The following is a 27592-nucleotide window of genomic DNA, read 5'->3' as shown; positions in this document are numbered from 1 at the left end:
GTTTCTCACCCCCTGAATCACCTTTGTCATCCTCGTCTGTACAGATTCTAACATCTTGATATCCATTCTATAGTAGGGGGACCAGAACTGAACATCATAATCGAGATGAGGTCTAACTAGTGCTAAGTAAAGTTTGAGGATGACTTCAGCGCTCCTATTGCTCACGCTCCTTGAGATGAAACCAAGTACTCTGTTTGCCCGATTTTTAGCCTGAATGCATTGAGCCCTAGGACGGAGGTCAGCGCTCACTAGGACTCCTAAGTCTCTCTCACGCCCAGACCTGCGCGCACACACACACACACACACACACACACACACACTGAGAACAAAATATTACTAAAAAAACAAGACATGAACAAACTCTAGGAAAAAACACAAACTTTTGCAAACAACACTCCCACACACTTTCTACTCTACCTCCTCCTTATGCTGTCCGAATTCCTGATGCAAGAGTCAACCACTATCTGTACTCTTTCATCCCTTTCTCTAGTCAACTCTGCATTAGCTTTGTCTGTTTTGTCCTTTCCTATGACTTCAACGCTTTCTAGAAGGGAGGATCGAGACTTTTTTTTTCATTTTACGCGTTTTTTTGTATTTATTTAGAAAGCAATTATGTTTCTTCTATCTAGTAATGCATTTCAAGTCTATTTTATCACTTTATATATGGCCATTTTTTCTATTACTTCACTTTCTCATTTACTTTTCAGTGTCTATTATTGCATCTATTAGTCATATCTGTTTTGTTTATCTAGGTGGTGATATTGTCTCGGCATGTCAGTTCAAATATTCCCACATTCTTTCGCCTCAAAACACCTATTCCCAAAGGCCACAAGTCGGGTTCAAATAAGTATTGTTCACATTCAAGGTACAGAAGCCTGGTCAATCTATCACTGGGCTAATGGTACTATCGATGCCAACACCCACAACAGCCTCTCCGGAAGCCTTACAGAGTGTGGGTGTGTGAGCTCCAAAATGTTGGAGACTATGGGGCAGAATTATGTCGCGAAAATGGTCCAGCCTCGGCTTTCCATTTGAAGGACGAGGAGGCTGTGAGGTGAGGCGTGGGAACATTGACTGAGTGGCTGACTGACTGACTGACCGGGTAACTGACTGACTGACTGATGGGTTGACTGACTGACTGACCGGGTAACTGACTGACTGACTGAGTGGCTGACTGACTGACTGACTGATGGGTTGACTGACTGACTGACCGGGTAACTGACTGACTGACTGATGGGTTGACTGACTGACTGACCGGGTAACTGACTGACTGACTGACTGACCGGGTAACTGACTGACTGACTGATGGGTTGACTGACTGACGGACTGGGTGACAAAGAATAACTGACTGACTGACTGACTGACCGGGTAACTGACTGACTGACTGATGGGTTGACTGACTGACGGACTGGGTGACAAAGAATAACTGACTGACTGACTGACTGATTTGCTGACTGACTGACTGACTGACTCGACTCTACGCAATGGTCTGAAAACTGTGTAGGTAACTTTGTGGCTCTCCTACCCTCCCTTCCCTGCCCACACACACACACACACACACACACACACACACACACACACACACACACACACACACTAGTAAAATTAAAGGGAATGAAAGGAAGAGTAAAGGGAATGAAATAGAGAGAGAGAGAGAGAGAGAGAGAGAGAGAGAGAGAGAGAGAGAGAGAGAGAGAGAGAGAGAAAAGTATTATATTATCTTACGAGACTTGCTTCCTCCTCCTTCTCTCCTCCTCAAGTTTAAGAAGCATGAAGTAAGTTCTGCTTCGTTAAGACATACAATACAGAAAAGAGGAGGAGGAGGAGGAGGACATGAGGTACGAGGAGGAATTCACTTGCTTAAGATTATTAAAGTCGTATACATAACTCTCTCTCTCTCTCTCTCTCTCTCTCTCTCTCTCTCTCTCTCTCTCTCTCTCTCTTGCACTATTCCTTCCATTTTTCATATATTCCATAATAATAATAATAGTAATAATAATAATAATAATGTCTTTTCAAATGCCTGTGTTGTCTCATTTATGTAAAGCCTGTGTCAATGAAAGAATGGTATGGCATGAGTATCACAGTGTTAGCCTACCAGCATCAACACCCACGTGATCTAATATGGAGCAGTGGAGCAGTGGTTAGAAGGCCTGGCTGGCCACGACTGCCAGGGCCAGGGTTGGAATCCTCCTCACATCCTCCGCTGCGTGTCGAGTAAATCTAACTCCCCCAACCCAACTTGACGTAGCCCCCTCCCAACACCCCTCATTGCACCCCGAGGCGGCTGCAAGGAACTCGCTAACCCTTCAAAAATCAGCAGCGGCCTTGCTAGCAGTTTGCAGCGCACATAATATGCAGTTCAAAATGCATAGAACAGTGACGTCTAAGCAAGTGAGAAGGTGCTGCTGCTGGAGCAATGTTAAATAGTAGCAGAGGAAGGCCAGGGACAGGGAAGGCAGGGCAAGGTTAGGAGTGCCATGGATAGTGTCACGGATCCTGGCACTGAAAAGACCAAGGGAGGAGAATAAAGCTTGGGAAGGGAATTGTACTAAGAAGGCAAAGAGGGAGAGAGAACATTAAGGGAAAAATACCTAATAAAAGAACAGGAAAGAAAAAAAAGCTTGAAGGAAATATATTAACCCGTACAGTGTGCTCTTTTATAGGCTCATGCCAGGGGGAACTTTTTCCTGTTTTTTTATTTGACCCTAAAAATGTACAAAAAATTACAAATTATTTCATATATATATATATATATATATATATATATATATATATATATATATATATATATATATATATATATATATATATATATATATATATATATATATTTTTTTTTGTGTGTGTGTGTGTGTGTGTGTGTGTGTGTGTGTGTGTGTGTGTGTGTGTGTGTCTCAGAGCTAACAATGTCATACCAGGAAAGAGAAATTTGTCTTTACATTTTTTCGAGCCAATATTCTTTCCATTATAAACACTTCTCACTGCCCCAAAGTGTGAGTAATGTATTAGTACTTCTTTACATCACAAAAACCTAAAAAATAAACAATAATTGTAAGTACAAGAGAATGATTGGATCAGACAACACTTCAAGGCCGTGTGTACCACAGCTGTAGTTCACAAAGCTCAACAAAACACTAAGAAGCTTCCGACGATAAGTTTTCAGTTCCGATTACTCTGAGCCATAATTTACAATTCCACATGCCTTACTGATTATAGAACCAAGGAGTAATTACCTAGAAGGAAGTAACTTACCTTCTTGTATAATGATTTTTGTTGGAATGCAGACAAATGTACAGAAAGGCCTTTAACGTCCATTTAAAAATACCAAGACTTGTCAAGTTATTGCTCTTTGCTGTCAATGAACAATGTTACCTACAAAAAAACAAAAATAAAGGGAATATAAGCCCTCAAAAGAGCTTGCGTATATATATGTACTAAACACTTCCCTAAGAGGTGCGTATATGTACACACTCAAAAAACTATCGTTACCGTGGGGTCCAAAGAACGTCACAGCGAGCAACCCGGTAATCTCGGTAGGGTTGGTAAGGGTGCTGTCACCCCCATCACCTCAGCTCTGCTGGGGGAGCAGGACAGGGCCCCTGTAAGGGAGGGATAGAGAGGAAGGGAGACACTGAGACACCAGATATCACCATAATATTAACGGAGTGATTTGAGTGACACTTGTTTAAGCTTTTTATTCACAAATTATTAAACAGTAATGCTCATGTGATATACGTAACAGCGGTGGGTAGAAGTATTCTCCCATATCAAAGACAAAAACAGCCATCAACGCATGTCAGATATAGTTGAGTCCATGATGTGCCATCCTGGCACTAATGCTTCCACTGAACGTGTCTTTCCTTTCATGAACAAGTTGTGGACATCTGAAGAAAAAAACAACAAATTGCAATGGTAATAGCATTGCTGCTAAGAAAGATAAATTCTAAACAGAGTTGGATGGACTTCTACAGGTTGTTTAAATCTACTCTCTTGTGCTGCCTCATTGCCTAATAAAAAGTAGGAACTTTGCACGCTTTTTAAGTTGACGAATAAGGAATTTGGCGCGGGCGTTTTGAATTGCCTGTTCTCAATGGCTTCATCCTTGGTGTCAGTTTGTATCGTGCTGAATGTGTATCGATAGTTTTTTGAGCGTGTGAACGTACTAAACACTGTACGGGTTAATGGTCCCTCTAAGCCAGAAAAATGACAAAAATCACCCTCACAAAAGCACTTATATATATATATATATATATATATATATATATATAGATATATATATATATATATATATATATATATATATATATATATATATATATATATATATATATATATTCATATGCATTTTTCCTTCATCTCATATAAGCATATTTTATTCATATCATATATTGATATGTATTGCATCTAGTATATTGATATCCATGTTTAATGTTTATATTCATATAATTATATCATGTTATTCTTTTTTCACACACACATATTATGCCCAGCATATGTAAAGAACCACATCATGTTCATACTGTATGCATCAGTGATTAGTCACACCATATACATAATCATATCACAGTCACATTCCTCTCATAACGCATCATATTCATGTATTCACATCACCAATATTCATCTATATACATGTGTAACACAGGCTATTTTATGAACTATATTATTGGCTGTTATAATGCCTGACAAACCCTCATCATTTAATACAGCCGTAATGGGTTTTGTGCCTGCTGACTGTACTGACTGTCTCACTGTGCTGAACATGTTATCATGCAGCAGCTGCTTAACTCGCTTGTTTGTGGCACGCAGCGCACGCCTCCTCGTCTTGTGGGAAGGAAAACACCATCACTCTGGGTCCAGTTTTGAAGATTCCCTCCCAGTAAGGCACACAGCACTTGTATGGCAGTATTGTTATCTGGGTAAGAGGCACAAACAATGTTAACAAGTTTTTCACTGTTTTCAGAGTCAATAATGCACAAAACAGAGAGCGTGACCTCTCCTGGCCGCAGCTGACCCGACACTACCTGGCACTACTTGGCCTACGTCACGGCCTACTTCCCCCCCCCCCGTGAAGAGGCCTCCCCCTCTAGATGGCCTTGGTTAATGGCAAAAAGATTTATTTCAAGTTTCTTTACAATAGTCTATCGATTTTAACTTATAATAATAATAATAATAATAATAATAATAATCGGTTTATTCAGGAAATTGCAGCCGTTAAGCTAAAAATGTACATACATATTAATATACAGTGCAACCCTAAAGAAAAATACAATATGAAAGGGGTGTGGGGGTTTGTGATTTACATTAACGGAGGGAAAGTAGTGATGATGCTTGAGGAGCGAAGAGGTGGAGGAGTGCAGTGTGGTAGAGCAATGAGGCGGGAAGGTAATCCTCCTCTGGAAGACGAGTAGGTGTTAATCCGAGGTCATCCCCAGGTCACAATGCTGGGTCAGGTAGCAGCAGGTGGCCAGGGAGCAGGTAGAGGCGGTATCGACGGTCACTCAGAAAGGGGCTTAGCGGTGGAGTGCTAATCCAACACAGGTGGCGAGACAGATGTGAAGACTCGCTGCTGTGCCTGGGAACAGACTGCACAGCCTCGGTGGTGAGCAGCCTGCTCATTGCCCCCACCTGAGTGACGAGTCCTCCACTGCACTGCACCTGACCAGACTTCAACAGCAGGATGGGCGGGCCTGGGGAGACCTCAGGGAGTCGGCAGGGGCCTGATGGAAGGCCGCGGCGGCGACACACTCGGCGATCCCGATACCACACACGCACTCCACTCACTGTCTGTCAGACTGTCACCATGATTTCACTTAGTCACAAAAAAATTAACTTGCTATGTAGTGATTCTGGAAGTAGGTTTCTTGATGAAAGGGGAGAGGGGGCTGGAGGGGAAGGGGAGAGGCCAACAGGCTGGCCCCGGGCTACTCCATGCGGAGCGCCATGACCCACGTCTGACCTCGGTCAGGACTGGGCGTGACTCAGTCGTTGTCTTTCCCTGTAATCCCAAGCCATTCATAACACCATGCAGTCGTATTTTGACTATGTGTATATTCCACAAATAGATAACGCACAGAATAACAGTGAGACAGATTGCCATGTGCAGGTCATCGCTAGATCTGTCAACAATGGAGGTTTGCCCGGCCCAAGCCACAGAGCTCAAGTTAGAGTATAGTGACTTTATTTTGTTGTGATTTAACCGTGCAGCAGCGATGGGCCAAATTTGTGGCTTTACTGTGTAGCAGCGATGGGCCAAATTTGTGGCTTTACTGTGTAGCAGCGACGGGCCAAATTTGTGGCTTTACCGTGTAGCAGCGATGGGCCAAATTTGTGGCTTTACTGTGTAGCAGCGATGGGCCAAATTTGTGGCTTTACCGTGTAGCAGCGACGGGCCAAATTTGTGGCTTTACCGTGTAGCAGCGACGGGCCAAATTTGTGGCTTTACCGTGTAGCAGCGATGGGCCAAATTTGTGGCTTTACCGTGTAGCAGCGATGGGCCAAATTTGTGTCTTTACCGTGTAGCAGCGACGGGCCAAATTTGAGGCTTTACCGTGTAGCAGCGACGGGCCAAATTTGTGTCTTTACCGTGTAGCAGCGACGGGCCAAATTTGAGGCTTTACCGTGTAGCAGCGACGGGCCAAATTTGTGTCTTTACCGTGTAGCAGCGACGGGCCAAATTTGAGGCTTTACCGTGTAGCAGCGACGGGCCTAATTTGTGGCTTTACCGTGTAGCAGCGACGGGCCAAATTTGTGGCTTTACCGTGTAGCAGCGACGGGCCAAATTTGTGGCTTTACCGTGTAGCAGCGACGGGCCAAATTTGTGGCTTTACCGTGTAGCAGCGACGGGCCTAATTTGTGACTTTACCGTGTTGCAGCGAATGGACAAATTTGTGCCATGATATAAACCCCCCAAAAAGATGACACATAATCTGATCACAAATGCTTTGATATATAATATGAAATGGTTTGTGTGAGGGGTGATTTTTTCTCACTTTCTCGCTTAGAGGGACCATTAAGAAACATGATCCCAGCTGCTACCGGGTTAATTATTTTTTTTTTTGTGTGTGTGTGTGTGTATGTATAGTGAGTGACCTGTTTGCCCCCCTTCCAGCACTGCCGACACTCCCTGAAGGCCTACAACAGCACGCTTGGGGGCAGTCGACAGGTGTTCGCCGTGCCCTGCTACACTATGCACATTGGGAACCTCAAGCTGTGCAAGCCTAAGGTATGCTGCTGCTGCTGTTATTACTACGAATGTTAATGATTTTTATTTATTTATTTATTATTTATTTTTTTATGGGGTCTTCGTGGTGCACTGATTCACTCACTCGGCTCGGGTTCAATTCCCGAGCAGAGTGGAAAAATTTGGGCGGCTTTTCCAATACCCTACATAGCCCCTGTCCACCCAGCAGTGTACCAGGTATTAATCGGGGGTTGTGTCCCGTCTCCTGGGGTCTGTTCCCTTCTATAATTCCTTCCCCTCCTGTCTCTCTCCGGCATATGACCACAGATGTTGCGTTCACTAAACAAAACTTCTCTCTCTCTCTCTCTCTCTCTCTCTCTCTCTCTCTCTCTCTCTCCCCCCCCTTATTGCCTTTGAGCTGCCTCCCTTTGCTGTAAAAATAAAAAATAAAAAGTTTTCACAATTTTGATATATTTTTTTCAATGCCTACTGATCATCCTTTTCTTCCTGCGGCCCACAGAGTGTGAGTTACCCGAGGGTTTGGATTGACATCAACCTGGCCACCTCCTCCATCCTCATCCTGTGCCAGGTGGAGAGCACGGCCCAGCCCGCCCACCCGGTGAGTCAGTCAGGTAGTTGCTAGGTGACTAGGGGCCGTATAGCTAAACATTCCGTCGCCCAAGTTCACATATTTGACAAGGCATTCGTTGGAGTTTTGAGCAGGATTAGTTTTATGGCCCTGGTGGTAGTTTGATTCTTCTTCTGTACCGTGAACCTAAGGAAACACTCATTGGAACCTGATTGACCCACTCTTTGACCTTTAGAAATAGCTGATATGAGAAGCCAAAATGTCTTATGATACCGACCCAGGTCTCCCACTCTTGATGATCACATACTCTCTCCCAGTTGTTCATCCTTCTCATGTCTTCCTCCACACACTGTCTCCAGTAGGGATGTACCGATGTATTGGTATCGGTGGTATCGGCACATTTTAACCCGTCCACTGCGATTGGAACGAATTTGGCTTTCACTGGTAGCCTGATAACATATACTCCCAGGTCTTTCTCTGTGGTGGATAGTGGAGTGTTTCCCATGTGGTATTGGTGTGCTGGATATCCCTTCACTGGTAGCCTGATAACATACACTCCCAGGTCTTTCTCTGTGGTGGATAGTGGAGTGTTTCCCATGTGGTATTGGTGTGCTGGATATCCCTTCACTGGTAGCCTGATAACATACACTCCCAGGTCTTTCTCTGCCTCTGTGGTGGATAGTGGAGTGTTTCCCATGTGGTATTGGTGTGCTGGATATCCCTTCACTGGTAGCCTGATAACATATACTCCCATGTCTTTCTCTGCCTCTGTGGTGGATAGTGGAGTGTTTCCCATGTGGTATTGGTGTGCTGGATATCCCTTCACTGGTAGCCTGGTTACATATAGTCCCAGGTCTTTCTCTGCCTCTGTGGTGGATAGTGGAGTGTTTCCCATGTGGTATTGGTGTGCTGGATATCCCTTCACTGGTAGCCTGATAACATATACTCCCATGTCTTTCTCTGCCTCTGTGGTGGATAGTGGAGTGTTTCCCATGTGGTATTGGTGTGCTGGATATCCCTTCACTGGTAGCCTGGTAACATATACTCCCATGTCTTTCTCTGCCTCTGTGGTGGATAGTGGAGTGTTTCCCATGTGGTATTGGTGTGCTGGATATCCCTTCACTGGTAGCCTGATAACATATACTCCCATGTCTTTCTCTGCCTCTGTGGTGGATAGTGGAGTGTTTCCCATGTGGTATTGGTGTGCTGGATATCCCTTCACTGGTAGCCTGGTAACATACACTCCAAGGTCTTTCTCTGCCTCTGTGGTGGATAGTGGAGTGTTTCCCATGTGGTATTGGTGTGCTGGATATCCCTTCACTGGTAGCCTGATAACATATACTCCCATGTCTTTCTCTGCCTCTGTGGTGGATAGTGGAGTGTTTCCCATGTGGTATTGGTGTGCTGGATATCCCTTCACTGGTAGCCTGGTAACATACACTCCCAGGTCTTTCTCTGCCTCTGTGGTGGATAGTGGAGTGTTTCCCATGTGGTATTGGTGTGCTGGATATCCCTTCACTGGTAGCCTGATAACATATACTCCCATGTCTTTCTCTGCCTCTGTGGTGGATAGTGGAGTGTTTCCCATGTGGTATTGGTGTGCTGGATATCCCTTCACTGGTAGCCTGGTAACATACACTCCCATGTCTTTCTCTGCCTCTGTGGTGGATAGTGGAGTGTTTCCCATGTGGTATTGGTGTGCTGGATATCCCTTCACTGGTAGCCTGATAACATATACTCCCATGTCTTTCTCTGCCTCTGTGGTGGATAGTGGAGTGTTTCCCATGTGGTATTGGTGTGCTGGATATCCTTTCACTGGTAGCCTGGTAACATACACTCCCAGGTCTTTCTCTGCCTCTGTGGTGGATAGTGGAGTGTTTCCCATGTGGTATTGGTGTGCTGGATATCCCTTCACTGGTAGCCTGGTAACATACACTCCCAGGTCTTTCTCTCTGTGGTGGATAGTGGAGTGTTTCCCATGTGGTATTGGTGTGCTGGATATCCCTTCACTGGTAGCCTGGTAACATACACTCCCATGTCTTTCTCTGCCTCTGTGGTGGATAGTGGAGTGTTTCCCATGTGGTATTGGTGTGCTGGATATCCCTTCACTGGTAGCCTGGTAACATACACTCCCAGGTCTTTCTCTGTGGTGGATAGTGGAGTGTTTCCCATGTGGTATTGGTGTGCTGGATATCCCTTCACTGGTAGCCTGGTAACATACACTCCCAGGTCTTTCTCTGCCTCTGTGGTGGATAGTGGAGTGTTTCCCATGTGGTATTGGTGTGCTGGATATCCCTTCACTGGTAGCCTGGTAACATACACTCCCAGGTCTTTCTCTGCCTCTGTGGTGGATAGTGGAGTGTTTCCCATGTGGTATTGGTGTGCTGGATATCCTCTCACTGGTAGCCTGGTAACATACACTCCCAGGTCTTTCTCTGCCTCTGTGGTGGATAGTGGAGTGTTTCCCATGTGGTATTGGTGTGCTGGATATCCCTTCACTGGTAGCCTGGTAACATACACTCCCATGTCTTTCTCTGCCTCTGTGGTGGATAGTGGAGTGTTTCCCATGTGGTATTGGTGTGCTGGATATCCCTTCACTGGTAGCCTGGTGACATACACTCCCAGGTCTTTCTCTGCCTCTGTGGTGGATAGTGGAGTGTTTCCCATGTGGTATTGGTGTGCTGGATATCCCTTCACTGGTAGACTGGTAACATACACTCCCAGGTCTTTCTCTGCCTCTGTGGTGGATAGTGGAGTGTTTCCCATGTGGTATTGGTGTGCTGGATATCCCCTCCCAAGCTGCAGGACTTTACAAATTTTCTTCATTGAATTGTAGCCACAGACACCCCACCCCATTCCTATAGGTTGGTGAGGTCTTCTGGTAGGAAATCCACAGTCAAGTGGCTAATTTTCAAGGTGCAGGGTTAGGAAGGGACGACCCCAAGTGAGGCGAGTTTTGTGTGTAAAGTCCCGCCTAGGATTGTTAAGGGTTGCCAAGGGGGTTGTATGGTAACAGGGTTATCAAGGAGTGACTGAGGGGCCAGGCTTAGAGCTGTAACATTATTGTGTTGAATTTAGGCAACAGTCAAAGGAATGTATTGTTTTATAAGGTATCAATATTTATACAGCTTATTAATCCCTCACTTAATATGCAGGTACTGCCAGAAGAAGACAAGGAGGAGGAGGAGGTGGAAGAGGAATCATTTGGTGAGTGTTAATTTTGTTCTGTTGTTTCTTCCTCCTCTCTCAATCCTTTTCCTCTTCTCTGATTCATTTGCATTCTACAATTGTTCCTTCTCTCTCTATTCTGCTAAAGTCTTCTTCTTCCATTCCAAGGTCATGCTCCAACTCCTGCTGTCCCCTCAGAGTATTCATTTCCCTCAGGTCATCTCATGAGGGACATTAAGTGACGGCCACACACTTTTCCACAAATGTTTACACTTCTGAGGTGATAGGAGGGGACATTCCAAGGGGTTGATTTTCAGCATTTATAGTCACTGTAGAGTTTTGAGATTTTTGGAGGATCATGAACAAGAATCTAACTCCTTACACACCAAAAATTAGCTTCATAAACCTTTGCAGTCATTCTTAATGTTTGCCTCAAATTTTGTGTGTTGTGTGGCCTGGCCTGACATCTGGCCCTGGGGCGAGACATTAGGGTGAAGCCTATCAGGATCAATCTTGCAGCTTGCTTCTGAAATTTGAGGAAAGGAGCTTTCTCTGAAGGAGTATCTCCACACGCCACACCTGCATTGCTTTGACACCTGCATGTTTTAGCTCATCGTGGGAGGAATTAGTGTTCGTGTATGTGTTGGTGACATGTCTTGGAAAATCTCATTTGTAGATTGTCTCCTTTGTGTGTCCATGGGTACAGTGTCATTGCCTGACCATGCATACTTGAACAAAAGATCAGTTTGGTCACTAATTCCTACTGACGATATATCCTACAGGCCATCCATGAGTGGGAACAGATTTGTGCAGTAGACGGGTCGGTGGTACACGAGAACTATTAATAATCTTGGGCAACAACAACAGCTACAGGAGTGCTCACACTTTTGACAAGTCCAGTAGCTGTCTTGACGACCAGTGTGTCACCTCGTGCAGTGTCAGCTGTGTCTTGATAAATGCTTTTTTGTTCTCCTCACTGGCAAGAAATTGTTCCCTATCACACAGTCAGTTCTGGTGGGACTCCCAAATTATGAGATATTGTTCTGCCTGCCATTGTACGCATGTGTTCATGATCTTTGGGTCCCTTCCATCACACACTAGTACTGCACCATCAATGAACCTTCCCTGAACATAGCTATCAGCTGTGGCTTTGATGCTTCCTCCATTTCACTGGTGAAGTAACCATCCCCCATCCTGTTTTCCATGTCCAGGCTAAGAGCATCCTGCCAAATTCAATGCTTCCAATAAAGCAGAGTCATCTATTTGTATTAACAAGACTCTCCTAGCCCTTCCAATGTAAGCTTTGAAGTTTCCCTGCATCCTCCTCACATCTGTCATCACCTAGCAATCCAGCTTGTGCACAACCTCAAACAGATACAGATTGTTCGGCCAAGGATCGGCAACTTTATGCAGACTGTTACCCTTGAGACCTCATCTCAGAATGAACTATCATACATTGAAACACCTTATTTACAACATGTGTTCCTCATCTTTACTAATCAAGATTTGTGCGTTTGGGTTTTGCTTTATTAAACATAGAAAGCTCAATGACCTTTGATCCCTTCCAAACCACTTATTCACTTTTTTTTTAAGCAGCCATGGGAACTCAAACAGGGTCATTATTTTTTGCATGAAATATTATATTCTCCTGAGATAAGATAACTTCTTAACAAATTCTGGCGTGTTGAATATTTTGACCTCAATTTCAGAGGTCATATATTGTTTTTTTGTAAGTGGTTACATTTCAGATCTTTCCTTGACACCATTCTGTTCATTTTGACACTACCAAGATCAGCCATTTATGACGTTTCATTTGCGAGATAGAAATTTGGACCTTTTAACGAAAGGTCGTTGACCTTTGACCCCTGTAGAGAAAATTCCCCAACCTCTACATGCCCTATCTTTTTTTTAGTAAATGTTGATCCCCTTGGCTATTGAAATCAGTTGAAAAATGATTTCATCAAATTTTTTCCCAGATTTAGTAGATATTTTTCTAATTTTGGGTTACCAGTGACGTATTTTGCAATCCAGGATCCCTGTGTCGCTGCCCGCCGTGCATAGCGGGAGTCATTAAAAATCCTGCCCGGTGGTTTCCAGGAAGGGTTCTCACATAGCCTCTTCTATGGAAGAGTAGCAGCAGCCACGGCCCTGTTATAACTGATGTGTGGCTGCTCCTCGGCTGGCTGGAGGAGAAGGCGACACTCTAGAGCTGGGAGTGGGTCGGTTCGATTGACGAGTTGCTGCCACCGGCCTCGGTAGCTCGCATATGTCCTTTACCGAGCGATGGCTGTCTGGCCGTAGTATGCGCAAGGATTCCACCTCCCACTAAGTCTCCTGATTGGCCTGTAGCTGAAGTTGCAGTCTTTGCGGACAAAGCCGACTCGGCTTTCTTCATTACAGCCGTGTAACTCTTTGCAGTCTCGTCATTTTCCATCCACTTCTCTTTGATTATGTGCAGCCTCGCTTCTCTGTCTCGAATGCCGTCCAGCCTAACTGTCGTAGCTGTGTCATGAAGTCGCTCGGCCCCTCTCCAAATTGTTGTTCCTCGAAGTGCAGGATCCTGATTTCGATAGCGTCAGCGGTCGATGACGGGCGGTCCAGTGTGTTGGCCCCCATTCTGCGTTCAGCTGCACTCGTTGCTCTGCGTATGCAGCCGTCTGTCCCCGCAGCTGACGTAGTGACAGCCCGGTAGTCCGGCTTATCCCACACTTTCACCCCTCGCAAGACGTTGGCATCCCTGGTGTAGTGAAACGGCCAGAATGCTGCCGGGGTGTCGTCGCCGAAGGTTAGCGTCAGGGGCACCTCTTGCGGGCGGAGCGTGGGCGCAGAGTCCATCATTACGTTGCTTCCCGCTGCCACCAGTCAGGGTCCGGCAAAACAGCGTCTCAAAGAAGTGCTTTACTCCCAGGTATGGAGGCCGACTGCCAACTTGATCAAGCATCTCTAATCTCAATGGAATGGAATGGAGTTACAAACCCAACAACCAACACATAACATAATGTACAATAATTAACCCTCACTGATCATTCAATAGGCTGTGATGCAACTGTCTGGAAGATTCTGTTTCCTCCATTAAAGCAGTTAGGGTGTGGAATGGCTAGTGCCATATTATAAGGATAAATAGCATTATTGTATGTCCAAAAATGTCTGAAAAACTAACATTACTATCATTATATCATGAACCTGATTTCATTACAAACTGTTGTAAAGAATGTTGGCTGCCTCCACATCCAGGCCGACACACAAGGGCATGTATCGTGATATGGATTGTGTTCAGTGCTTGATTGGCTCCCTCGCAGACACTCATGTGGGAGCACACCTTGCATGCTGGAGTGTTTCTTTGTTATATGCCGTAGATTACCCAGACGCATACGCAACTTGAAACATGGTGTCATCCCTAGGCTCAAGAATTTCTTTTGTAGCCACATTAGGATTCCTATTACTAATTGTTTGAGAAGGTTTCGTGTCTTAACCGCCCCGTTGTTTTTCTCCTTTCCTACCCTCTTCAACTGAATGAGAGCATGCTTACCCCCCAGCAGATCATTCATACATAGAAATTACCCTTAGTACTAACTTGAAAAATGGCAGATAGACATTTAACCCGGTAGCAGCGGGGATCATGTTTCTTAATGGTCCCTCTAAGTGAGAAAAATGAGGAAAAATCGCCCCTCACACAAACCATTTCATAATTTATATCAAAGCATTTGTGATCACATTATGTATCATCTATTTTGGGGGTTTATATCATGGCACAAATTTGGCCCGTCACTGCTACACGGTAAAGCCACAAATTTGGCCCGTCACTGCTACACGGTAAAGCCACAAATTTGGCCCGTCACTGCTACACGGTAAAGCCACAAATTTGGCCAGTCACTGCTACACTGTAAAGCCACAAATTTGGCCCGTCACTGCTACACAGTAAAGCCACAAATTTGGCCCGTCACTGCTACACGGTAAAGCCACAAATTTGGCCCGTCACTGCTACACAGTAAAGCCACAAATTTGGCCCGTCACTGCTACACAGTAAAGCCACAAATTTGGCCCGTCACTGCTACACAGTAAAGCCACAAATTTGGCCCGTCACTGCTACACAGTAAAGCCACAAATTTGGTCATTGGTAAAGCCACTACACAGTAAAGCCACAAATTTGGCTACTGTCACGGTAAAGCCACAAATTTGGCCGTCACTGCTACACAGTAAAGCCACAAATTTGGCCCGTCATTGCTACACGGTAAAGCCCCAATTTTGGCCGTCACTGCTACGGTAAAGCCACAAATTTGGCCGTCACTGCTACACAGTAAAGCCACAAATTTGGCCCGTCGCTGCTACACGGTAAAGCCACAAATTTGGCCCGTCGCTGCTACACGGTAAAGCCACAAATTTGGCCCGTCACTGCTACACGGTAAAGCCACAAATTTGGCCCGTCACTGCTACACGGTAAAGCCACAAATTTGGCCCGTCGCTGCTAACGGGTTAAGCTCCTATAAGGAAGAAAATTCTTCTTTTAGAACCAACGTATGGCAACATGAGCAGCATACTTAATTAAACATCCAAGATAGTTTCTCCTCTCATAGAACAATTAACTTTCTTTCACGACCATATTATATTAGTAATTGTACTAGTAAACGTAACATTTGTAGGCTACATAACAACAACTGTATTTTGTAATATTAACCGCTACATTATACTAGAAAATCCAGCTATTGAAGTAGTAATTTGAACATCTCTCCCCGCTTTCATTCTGATTTATATTGGTCTTCCTTCCCTCCAATATCTTCTCCATGAAGTCAATAACCCTTCAGTAACTCTTAAGACAGTCGGACATCAATGAAGATACGAATACTCAGATTTTTTACAGGTAGAGTTTGATTGATACATAGTTCCGTTTAACGAATTAGAAGCCTCAGGATTTTGTCTGTTAGATGTAGATAACCGGACTGTACTCCCAATAAATACCCAAATTCGGGCGGGGGCTTCGTGGTGCAGTGGTTAGCACACTCGGCTCTCAACCGAGAGAGCCTGGGTTTGATTCCCGGGCGGAGTGGAAAAATTTTTCCTGCTTTTCCGATACCCTCGCCCTGTCCACCCAGCAGTGTACCAGGTATTGATCGGGGGTTGTGTCCCGTCTCCTGGGGTCTGTTCCCTTCTCCTATAATTCCTTACCCTCCTGTCTCTCTCTCCGGCATATGACCACAGATGTTGCGCTGCCCACTTAACAAAACTTTCCAAAACTTTCCAAAATTCTGGTCGTAATTACTGCAGCCAAAGTCACTCATTCCTGAACCGTCCCATCTCTAGGTATTAAAGCAGATGCAATTCCAGGCCGACTTAATCAATCAAGATTTTAACCGGCCTGGACTATTCTACAGGCAGTGTTCAGAAATTTGTGGAGCAAATCACAGATCTATTGTTATTGAAAGAACTTGTATTAACTCATTCTTAAACTGAATTTCTTTATCAATTGAAACCTCCCCCCCTTAAACCTTAACTTAATTATTGAGGTGATCCTATTCTTTTTTATGAATTCCTTAATTATGCCACAAAAAAGTTTATTTATGTTTTCTTTTTCTCCTAAGATTCCTCCTAGTCTTTATATTTAATATGAAACCTTTTTCTAAAATTAGCTTTTTGCCCCACAACAGAAAAACTTCAATTTCTCAATCTTGAAAATTATAATTAATCTATTCTCCATCTTTGAACCTTCTCCAAGAATCTTCAACTTGTCAGTAAAGTGAATTTCCACTATCTTGATGGTGTTGCTGCCTCACTGGGCTTCTCCTCGCTGATCTTTGTCAGGGAGAAAAATGATTTGAACTCTTCATAAAGAATTGAAAGCTCCTTTACAGCCTTCCCATAATGGCTCCTCTGTGTTATTTGTTGCCTTGTTCAGACTAATTGTCTTTAATATTTTTAGGACTTTATGTGTTTAGTAGATCTGGGCACACACCACTATCTCCTCCACTGTGAGTCATAACGTTGGGATGGGTCAAACACACCAAACATGTGTTTAGTAGGTCTGGGCACACACCACTATCTCCTCCACTGTGAGTCATAACGTTGGGATGGGTCAAACACACCAAACATGTGTTTAGTAGGTCTGGGCACACACCAATATCTCCTCCACTGTGAGTCATAACGTTGGGATGGGTCAAACACACCAAACATGTGTTTAGTAGGTCTGGGCACACACCACTATCTCCTCCACTGTGAGTCATAACGTTGGGATGGGTCAAACACACCAAACATGTGTTTAGTAGGTCTGGGCACACACCACTATCTCCTCCACTGTGAGTCATAACGTTGGGATGGCTCAAACACACCAAACATGTGTTTAGTAGGTCTGGGCACACACCACTATCTCCTCCACTGTGAGTCATAACGTTGGGATGGCTCACACACACCAAACATGTGTTTAGTAGGTCTGGGCACACACCACTATCTCCTCCACTGTGAGTCATAACGTTGGGATGGGTCAAACACACCAAACATGTGTTTAGTAGGTCTGGGCACACACCACTATCTCCTCCACTGTGAGTCATAACGTTGGGATGGGTCAAACACACCAAACATGTGTTTAGTAGGTCTGGGCACACACCACTATCTCCTCCACTGTGAGTCATAACGTTGGGATGGGTCAAACACACCAAACATGTGTTTAGTAGGTCTGGGCACACACCACTATCTCCTCCACTGTGAGTCATAACGTTGGGATGGCTCACACAACAAACATGTGTTTAGTAGGTCTGGGCACACACCACTATCTCCTCCACTGTGAGTCATAACGTTGGGATGGCTCAAACACACCAAACATGTGTTTAGTAGGTCTGGGCACACACCACTATCTCCTCCACTGTGAGTCATAATGTTGGGATGGCTCACACACACCAAACATGTGTTTAGTAGGTCTGGGCACACACCACTATCTCCTCCACTGTGAGTCATAACGTTGGGATGGCTCAAACACACCAAACATGTGTTTAGTAGGTCTGGGCACACACCACTATCTCCTCCACTGTGAGTCATAATGTTGGGATGGCTCAAACACACCAAACATGTGTCTAGTAGATCTGGGCACATAATGACACACCACTATCTCTCCGGAACTTTAGCAGTAACGCGTCTGGTGGTCACCTACTTCTGACTTTGTTAGGAAGCACTGGAACATCTCTCTCTATTTAATCCTTTTATGTGCTCAAATACTCCTTATAATTTTAGACTCTGCCGTTGCTATTATTCAGTCCTATGTATTTGCACTTTTAAGAACTATTTATACTAGAGAAATTAACTGGTGCCATCATTCCATGGTTTTCAGCCCTATCACCTAGTAGCCATGACTGCTTACTGGCAGAGGTGGGCGCGGTACTGAAAAATCAGCAGTGCGGCTGTGGTAGTGCGGTACTTTTTCCGGAGTGGTGCGGTCCCATTTTTTTCTTTCCCAGTGCGGTACGCAGTGTGCGGTACTGCGGTAGTGGTAGTCAAAATAAAAAAATACTTGAGTGGCTATCCTGGCTATCCAAACAAAGGAAACATGCTTAAAATAAAGATCAAGTGGCTATCCTGGCTATCCAAACAAAGGAAACATGCTTAAAATAAAGATCAAGTGGCTATCCTGGCTATCCAAACAAAGGAAACATGCTTAAAATAAAGAATGAAACATCTGCCTGCACCACGGACGCCTTGAAATGGCCGGCACCGCACGGGCTAGAGAAGACTGGCAGTGAGGTAGTTTAGTCTGTCTACTTAGTATTTAATTTTGAACAATAACTGAAAAGTCAGAATGATTGAATCACTGCTTCTGATGACTGACTGAGTCCGATTCACTGCAAAACAAACCCTTTTCTGTGAGCTGCCGCGCTGCAAATGTCGTCTTTGATAGTTTTGAAAGTACTGCAGGATTTTTTAGTGTGGTCCGCGGTAGTGCATTAGTTTTAGAAATCTTGCGGTACTTTTTTTGTGGTACTGCCGCACTGAGTACCGCACTTGCCCACCTCTGCTTACCGGCTCTGTTATGCCACCAGCTTAGTGACATGATTTCACCAGCATAATATAAATCTCCTTATCATGAGATTTGTTGTTGGCACTTTACTAATGGCCAGATATTGAAGGCACTCATCAAGGATCTTGTACCAAAGGTCTCCGTTGAGGTATAATTTGGTGTTGGCACTTTACTAATGGCCAGATATTGAAGGCACTCATCAAGGATCTTGTACCAAAGGTCTCCATTGAGGTATAATCTTATTTATTGTGTCAGAAGTTTTCTTATCTTACTTTTGAGCCTTTTTCCGTAGAAGCCTGATGTCCCCCACGGAAGAAATTGGTATACATTGACCCCCTCTTGGCATCCAACCTTTTAATCCTTTTCCAATTCCCCTCTTAAGTACTACAAGCCTTCTGTCTTCAGTAACATGAGCCCACCATGAGAAGCTCCCAAGCCATCCCAAGACTCGGCCCAGCTATTATTCTATGGATTTATTTCACAATAGTACTTGAAGAATATATTGCAGCTTCCCTCACTATTCAGTATTTGGCTCCACATTCTTGGTTGTGACTGGCCTACATGTCATTATTGGAACCTCTTCCTTACTAGTAGTCTGCTTTATGCGGCTTTATAAATGTTCTTCTGCACACCATTTGAAGCTTGCAAGCGCGGTGACCAGCGCTTGTTGAGTGAATGCCAAGGATGACTGAAACCGCGTCGAACTCACGCCACGCTTATTGCACAGTGGTCAAACCTGCAAGCCGATCATGAAACATTACAATGTGAGGTACACTACACCTCATCTCTACATTTTCCGGGACAGGGCAACTCTCTACAGTCCGACATATGAACATGAATGTAAACCTTATCCTTATATTCCGTGGCAGGACAACCCTTACTACTCATCGTTAACATGAATGTACTGGTACACTTGTGGGAGGCAGAAGAACCTTAGACACTAAGGAAGACATAATATTGTGGCATCAGGAGATACTTTGTGGCATAACAGGAGATACTAGGCGCTAATAAACGAAGAGGAAAGAATCGTACGCCTTATTTAGGAAGAGATACTCCTTCCAGTTCCAGAGTCCCTCTTCCAGTTCCAAAGTCCTTCCGTGTTAGCAGTATGAACCCAGCCTGCTACTACCTCGTCCTCCTTTCAGCCCACTATCGGATCGATGGTTTGTTGACACTCAAGCCTCGAGGAATGGCCGACGCCCACCACATTAACCCCGTAACCCACGTTACCCTACATTAACCTAGGAGGCATTCCCCTTTGACCCTAGTAGGTCAATATGACGGTCCTGATAAGCCTGACATACCGTAGTACCTGACCTTTAACCCTTTCCACGTGTCCACCTGCACACCATTTGGCACAAAGCTGATGCTTCATTTTGTTGATGTTCTTTGATTATTTTTATACATTTTCATTTATTGATGATGAGGATCATTTTTTTAATATAACAAGTACAGTAGAGCCCCATTTAATGCAGGAATTAGGTGGATGAAGCGGTCGCGCTAATTGAATAAAGTAACCAATATGAAAAAAAATATTTTGTGCACACGTGGGTCTGACTTTTGGGTTTGATAATTACTCAAAATAGTCACTCACATTAAAAAAAAATAAAATAAACTACGATTGGCTGAGCTCTGAAAACATGCTTGTGATTCGCTGGGAGTCCGATGACGTCATCGCCGGCACTCACCCAGTCAGCGGCCTCGCTGCCTTAACCCTTTCACTGCTAAACGCTCACAGCGAGTGTTAGGCGTATTTGTTGGTGGTGGTAAACGCTCGCTGCGAGCTCCACCCGCACTCAAATCTCCCGTGTATGAGAGTGTTCCAACACTAATTCTCACAACACAGGATTGACAATTGAGTGTGTTCTTCACTAAATTTGGTGGAAAATCACATCAGCCCAGCGCGGCAAATCTTCGGACGAGTAACTGGTGGATGTTCTTGCCCAATATAGCAACATTTTTGCCTAGCTTCACCTATCACCGACTGATTCTTTGACCAAATAGTTGTAAATATTGCAGTTGGCAATGCTCCCTTGCCATAACCTGAAGGAGAGATGTCCGCAGGGTGTAGTATTCCTGGAGTTGTTGATAGAAAGCACTGCAGCGAGTTAATGGGTGGAGTGCTGAGGTCTTGACTTGGTGAGAGATGGAAGGAGGAGTGTGCCTGGCTAGCCACCCGGGTTGAAGGGATGTTTTGTGTTTCTCCGGCATGGGCTGTTTCCAACGGTTAAATTATCCTTGCACTTTTATTTAATTTCAGCAAGGTCAGTTACTTATTATTTTATGAAGGAAACACTTCAATATTGTAATTTCTTTCTTTGATAGTGTAGTTAGTCCTTTAGGCGGTGATTATTAAGATTCGTCTCGATATGGGAGTGGAAGGTGGAGGCAGGTGACTGCCATCGAGGCTTATCTTAGCTCGGATGATAGACTCCAGCTCCGGCCCGGGACTTGTGAGCATTGAGGGAACAGTTAATTGCTAATCCTCTGCTATCATCACCTAACTCCTAACAATCTTTCTGTTTATTCCCTTGCTCTGATTATGAATGACCTCAGAGAGCTTAAGAATGATCTTAATAAAGACCAATGCCATGAGTTGCATTCATAAAGAGTTTTTTGGACTGGTTTTACCAATTAGAAAGTCAATAATTGCGTTTTATAGTTTGGATCTAAATTTTAGACTCTAGTCAAAGCCAAAAGAGGTGAATCAATTAAGTTATTGCCAAGAGGAATATGATGCTGAAAGCTTCTAACTTTTTCCTAAACGGTTAATTAACTTCAACTCGCCAGTTAGTTTTTGTTTTATTGAGTTTTCACAAACATATTCAAGTTCTGCAATCACTGCTGCATTTAGCGGTGTCAACCAAAATGTCCTATGTAATGTATGGCTGAGATACGGCAAATATTATATGTCTGTGATGTCACTCCTTCTGACCGAGCGATCTCGCGTGAAAAAACTCATTCGTCAACTCTTCTCGCTTTCTCGTCAGTCAGCTCGCTGCCAGTGTGGCCACCTCCATTGCTTATAATGTATTAACCCTTTCTTTGCGTGTGGGATGGGTCGCGACTATCCCTTCAGGCATCCCAATGGGGGTCTGTTTTAACCTCTGTATCTCAAAAACTATTCATCACAACTAAAAACCAAAAACACCATTGGAAAGAGGAGGCCCAGATCTTTAGGAGTCGGTTATGTATGCCTCTCCTGCGAACGCACATGCACGTTCAGGGAGTGTTGAATGTTAACACTTACGTCGGTGCGTGCGGGATGATCAGGCGTATTGAGGGGACTGTGGACATCTTTCCTTGAGATTCTGGCAAGGTTGTATTGCCAACTGCAATATTTACAACTATTTGGTCAAAGAATCAGTCAGGTGAAGCTATCCAAAAATGCCGCTATATTGGGCAAGAACATCCACCAGTTACTCGTCCATAGATTTGCCGCGCTGGGCTGATATGATTTTCCACCAAATTTAGTGAAGAACACACTCAATTGGCAATCCTGTGTTGTGATAAATAGTGTTGGAACACTTATACACGGGAGATTTGAGTGCGGCTGGAGCTCGCAGTGAGCGTTTACCAACACCAGCAAATACGCCTAACCCTCGCTGTGAGCGTTTAGCAAGAGTGAAGATCCTGGTTAACTCTTGCATAAGGGGTTTGGACAGTATAGGGATGAAAGAGTGAAGATCCTGGTTAACTCTTGCATAAGGGGTTAACTCTTGCAACACTAACAAATAGTCTTGGCACGGTTTACCAGCTTGATTCCTTACATTGTTTTCCTCACAAACCCAAAAGTTGAAAACAAAATGAATGTACTGCTCAAAACACCGAGATCGCACACTACAGCACAAGCGTAAGTGTTCAGGAGGGTGCCACCTCTGTGAGTGTACAATGCAGCCCATTCACATTGTTTTATGCTCTGAGCGCTCTGGTCTTGCAGCACAGAGGGCTTCGTGGTGCAGTGGTTACCACACTCGCCGCACAACCGAGAGAAACTGGGTTCGATTCCTGGGTGGAGTGGAAAAATTTGGACGGCTTTTCCGATACCCTACGTAGCCCCTGTCCACCCAGCAGTGTACCAGGTATTAATCGGGGGTTGTGTCCCGTCTCCTGGGGTCTGTTCCCTTCTCCTATAATTCCTTCCTTTCTTTACTTTCCAAGTTCCCATTCACATTGTTTTACTGGCGTCCCTGACTGGTACAAACAGGGTGCTTCTTCTACACACCACTCGTACACTAAGGCATTTTCAGGGAATTTTGATGCTTGTAAATCCAAACACTCGTACAACTTGTATAATGTAGCTGCTGTGAACTGAGGTATCACTGTGCTGTCAATTATCCTGAGTTAAAAATTCCTTGTTCTGCCGCATACAACTGTTTCCTTAATATACAGCATGTTAATTTTCTTGGGGGGGGGGGGCTTAGGGCCGCTTTCACAGTCGTTTTGTTTGTTTTGATCGCTACCAATGATCGCCGCCGTAGAATTTCTACTTAAAACTGTCCGATGGGGTGGTAGTGGGGTTAGCCTAGCCTTGCCACACACTCTCAACCCCTCTCGCTTCCTCTGCAGCCGCCACCACCCCATAGGCCAGTTTCACGTGGAAAACTATAGCATCAATCGGCGCCATTGGTAACGATCAAAACAAAGCTTCCCTAAGTGCCGAAAGTCTGTCATAAGCAGTCTGAATTTAATCTAATTCACCCTAAAGTAACCTTACTCTGTCTTGAATGACCCTAAACTAATGTAATTCACTCATATTACCTAAAACTACAGTTGAATTACCCTAAACTTGCCTTAAAATGATCCCCTTAACGTAATTCACTCCAAGGTAACCTGAATCTGACCTATCCTGACCTTACCTTAATATCCTAACCTTACCTTAACTTATCCTGACCTTACCCTTAAGTGAGGGTTTCAGGACGGTACAGAATTTTGCTAATATTTTCTGCACCTGTACATGTATGTTCATAAGCCCAGCATAATTTTTCATTAACACTATTTTATTATTATTATTATTATTATTATTATTATTATTATTATTATTATTATTATTATGCACTATATTCAAAGGTTAGGTTATATATTATGCATTCAAAGATTGTTTTACTAAAGTTATGATTAAATTTTTTTATTATTGTAGGGCTATTGTATGTGTGAATTGTTTGGATTCTCTCTCTCTCTCTCTCTCTCTCTCTTTCTATAATTTTAGCCTGAAAAGAATTTATAATGACCTCAAAAAATGAATTATCAACTGTTTACTTATCCTTACTTATCTTTAGAGACTAGAAGAAGAAGAAGAGGAAGAGGAAGAGGAAGACTGACAGACAGACATTCCATTGGTGAGTGTTAAATAATTTTCCTTCCTTTCTTCCTTCCTTCCTGGCTCTTGGATAGGTTAGGTTAAAGGGGCTGATTATTAAACATTTCAACGCCCAAACTCACTTCTGTAAGGCTTTCATAGTAGGGCTTTTTGGGCATGTCCTGGGGTAGTTTTATGACCCTTGAGGTAGTGTGACCCTTCCCCTGTACCATGAACCTAAAGAAACACATTTGACGAGGCTTTGGGAGGAGTTTTTGGCATTCCCACGGATAGTTCTGGCACGTGAGGAAGGGCGTCAGATGGTACATGGCGGACACGTTCTTTTCCTGCACAGAAGGGCACACACACACACACACACACACACATTATCCAGCGATTCATTCTAGCTGATTTTGTTTTCCTCTTGAATATACTAGTGAGGGGTTGGTGGTCAGTTAGGATGGTAAATCTAGTACCCCATAAATAATGATGGAAGTGGCGACAAGCTAATACTACTGCTAGTGCTTCTTTATCAGTTGCGGAATACCTGTTTTCAGTTGAGTTTAATTTCTTAGAGAAATAACCAAGGGGTTTAGGGCCATATTTTTAAACATTTCTGCGCCCAAGAAAACGTAATTTACTAGTCTTTCGTGGGAGTTTAGGGCATTTCCAGGGGTACTTTTATGACCCTGGTGGTAGTCTGAGCCTTCTTCTGTACCGTGAACCTAAAAGAACACTCATTAGAACTCGATTAACCTCCTTTTTGACCTTTGGAAATAGTTGGTGTGAGGGGCGGGAGCATTTGACAATACCAACCTTAGCCTCGCCATCACTTTGAGCTTGACTTAGGACCCCTCCTACGTGGGTATTGCTAGCATCTGTGGTAACAAAGAATGGTTGGTGAGGTTGGGCTCTCACAAGAACAGGGGCCTTAGTGAGGTATTCCTTTAGTGTTTCAAGAGCAGTTTGACACTGTTGAGTCCATTTAAAAGGTTGGGTTTTTCTGGTGAGATTAGTTAGGGGCGTGGCAATCTTTGCATAGTTAGGGATATGCTTTCTGTAAAACCCTGTCATACCCAAGAATCTCCTAACTTCCTTTACTTTAGTAGGTGGTTTCATTTCAAGAACTGCTTCTACATTCTTTGGGTCTGGCTGACTGCCCTCTTTAGATATCCTATAACCAAGGAAAGTAACTTTATTTTTAGCTATTTCACATTTGCTCAGATGTAGTTTAATACCATTTTCCTTAAGTACCGTGAAGGTCTTTCTCAGCCTTTGAGTAAGTGAAGAAAAATCGGGGGCCCAAATTATGAGGTCGTCCAAGTAATTCTTAATCCAACCCTCCTTTAACAATGGTGATAGAAGAACAGCCATATGACGTGTGAAGATGGCTGGGGAGCAACTGAGTCCAAAAGGAAGTCTCCTGAATCTATTTAAGGTTACCCCATCACTAAAGGCTGTAAGGCCTCTGCTATCCCCATCCAGGAGGATTTGAAAGTAGGCTTCGCGCATGTCCAGGGTTGCATAGAAATCATGACCAGCTGCTTGGTCTACTAGCTCCTCTAACCTCGGTAAAGGATGAATATCTGTGACGAGGTGTTTATTCACGTGACGGTAATCCAAACACATTCTTTTACTGCCGTCCGGATGTTGACTCTTCTATGATTTGTCTGTCTTCCATGTCTTGCAGCATCTCCACTATTAAGCTTTTTGCCTCCTCAGGGTAACGATATCTAGGACCGCGGCTAGGTTGGGGATCGGCTACGTTAATTTTTGCTGGAGGTCCTTTCATTAACCCGCAAACTGCTGTACGCCTTCTGGGCGGCTGAGCGGTAAGCTGCTGTAAGCCTTCTGGAAGCGGGCTTTTCAAACAGGCGCCAAAAAGTTTCCGCCGCGGCTTCAGATACTGCCAGAAAAACATTTTTGTGATAGAAAAATCTAAGAAATATGCAGGATACAACACATTTTGAGCTACAGCTATGTGTATTGTAATATTTATGACACGTTTATGTAACTTAGATATCATTTATTGAAGGTCAATCTCTCGCTGATATAGCCGTATATATGAGTTTTGCAGGGCTGTAGAGAAGATTAACCAGGTTTTCATGGGTAATTTTCCAGTTGAAGATGCGAGACCATGTTAAACTATCACCACGGTCACAAAACAGTCCATTGAAAGCCCTCTAACTCCTACCATGAGAGAATTTTCAAGGCGGTGGACTGAGGCGGTTATGTTTAAAAATACTACCAGCTTAATCCCTAAAAGGCGGCGGGAACGTACCATGCAATCGGTTGTCCCTGTACGGAAATGTGACGTCTTCCTGAAAATTGCTCACTTAACATTATCAGTATCACGGCTCTCCCTGACCTGGCAACTTTGAATATACCAGCATTTGTTTATCCATCCTTCCTCTTCAATCTGCCGCAAACTTGGTGTCTCTACGTCATGTGGTGTGTGTGTTATGACGTTACCAAATGCAGTGACGTTAGGCTGTCAGTAGGTCTACGTTCTGAGGGCTGCATAGGTTGTGCTTAGCTTGGTGTGGCTAATGTCTCCTCTCCCTCTCCATCCACTCAATTTGGTAATTTTTTGTCAAATTTGATCATTTTTTGCAAACCACAATATTACGTAGGAAACCGCGAGGACTGAAAAATGTCACCTGCCCAAGCGCACACCTCTGACAGGGCCTTCACAGGAGTTGTGGGCATTTCCAGGGGTAGTTTGATGACCCTGGTGGTAGTTTAACCCTTCTACAGGGGACTTTGTGGTGCAGTGGTTAGCACACTCGGCTCACAACCGAGAGAGCCCGGGTTCGATTCCCGGGCGGAGTGGAAAAATTTGGGCGGCTTTTCCGATACCCTACGCCCCTGTCCATCCAGCAGTGAATGGGTACCAGGTATTAATTGGGGGTTGTGTCCCGTCTCCTGGGATCTGTTCCCTTCTATAATTCCTTCCCCTTCTGTCAGATGTTGCGCCGACTGAACGAAACTTTACAACTTAACCCTTCTACTGTACCAAGAACCTAAAAAACACTCATTATATTTGTTGTATTAGTGTTGTATTCTTAAACATTTTGTCCCCTGAGTGCGGTAAACTGACAGGGCTTTCATAGAAGTTGTGGGCATTTCCAGGGGTAGTTTTATGACCCTGGTTGTAGTTTAACCCTTCTACTGTATCAAGAACCTAAAAAACACTCATTCAAACATTGTATTAGATATATTAGTGTTGTATTCTTAAACATTTCGTCCCCCGAGTGTGGTAAACTGACAGGGCTTTCTTAGGAGTTGCGGGCATTTCCAGGGGTAGTTTTATGACCCTGGTTGTAGCAAGACCTTTCCTCTTTACCATGAACCTAT

The 27592-nt window shown here is 44.1% G+C and overlaps 1 protein-coding gene, 1 long non-coding RNA gene and 1 other non-coding gene across 8 annotated transcripts in view; all 3 read left to right on the top strand.

Moving 5' to 3' along the window:
* Positions 1–27592, top strand: part of LOC126990088 (uncharacterized) — a 39242-nt gene that overhangs the window by 9687 nt on the left and 1963 nt on the right. For 2 of the 5 annotated variants that reach the window (XR_007744000.1, XR_007744001.1), the window contains 5 exons: positions 4810–4919; positions 7112–7225; positions 7704–7802; positions 10928–10979; positions 24216–24275. Coding sequence is in view for 3 of the 5 variants with exons in the window: in XM_050848644.1 (XP_050704601.1) it covers positions 7112–7225; positions 7704–7802; positions 10928–10979; positions 24216–24275 (325 nt within the window). In the remaining 2 variants the exon portion in view is untranslated. Of the gene's footprint in view, positions 1–4809; positions 4920–5335; positions 7226–7703; positions 7803–10927; positions 10980–24215; positions 24276–27592 lie in introns of those variants that run through there. The other 3 variants (XM_050848645.1, XM_050848644.1, XM_050848646.1) reach the window with 2 other exon arrangements.
* LOC126990091 (uncharacterized) lies at positions 8830–10921 on the top strand. 2 transcript variants are annotated; one of them, XR_007744004.1, is made up of 3 exons: positions 8830–9417; positions 10002–10100; positions 10398–10921. It is a non-coding gene; the product is annotated as an uncharacterized LOC126990091 (long non-coding RNA). The 2 variants fall into 2 exon arrangements; XR_007744003.1 differs by lacking the exon at positions 8830–9417 and adding an exon at positions 9425–9714.
* Trnae-cuc (transfer RNA glutamic acid (anticodon CUC)) lies at positions 15912–15985 on the top strand. The gene has a single exon. It is a non-coding gene; the product is annotated as a tRNA-Glu (tRNA).

The sequence above is a fragment of the Eriocheir sinensis genome, unplaced genomic scaffold, assembly GCF_024679095.1.
Source record: "Eriocheir sinensis breed Jianghai 21 unplaced genomic scaffold, ASM2467909v1 Scaffold1445, whole genome shotgun sequence".
NCBI lineage: Eukaryota > Metazoa > Arthropoda > Malacostraca > Decapoda > Varunidae > Eriocheir > Eriocheir sinensis.
This window is presented reverse-complemented; position numbering and strand designations above follow the sequence as displayed.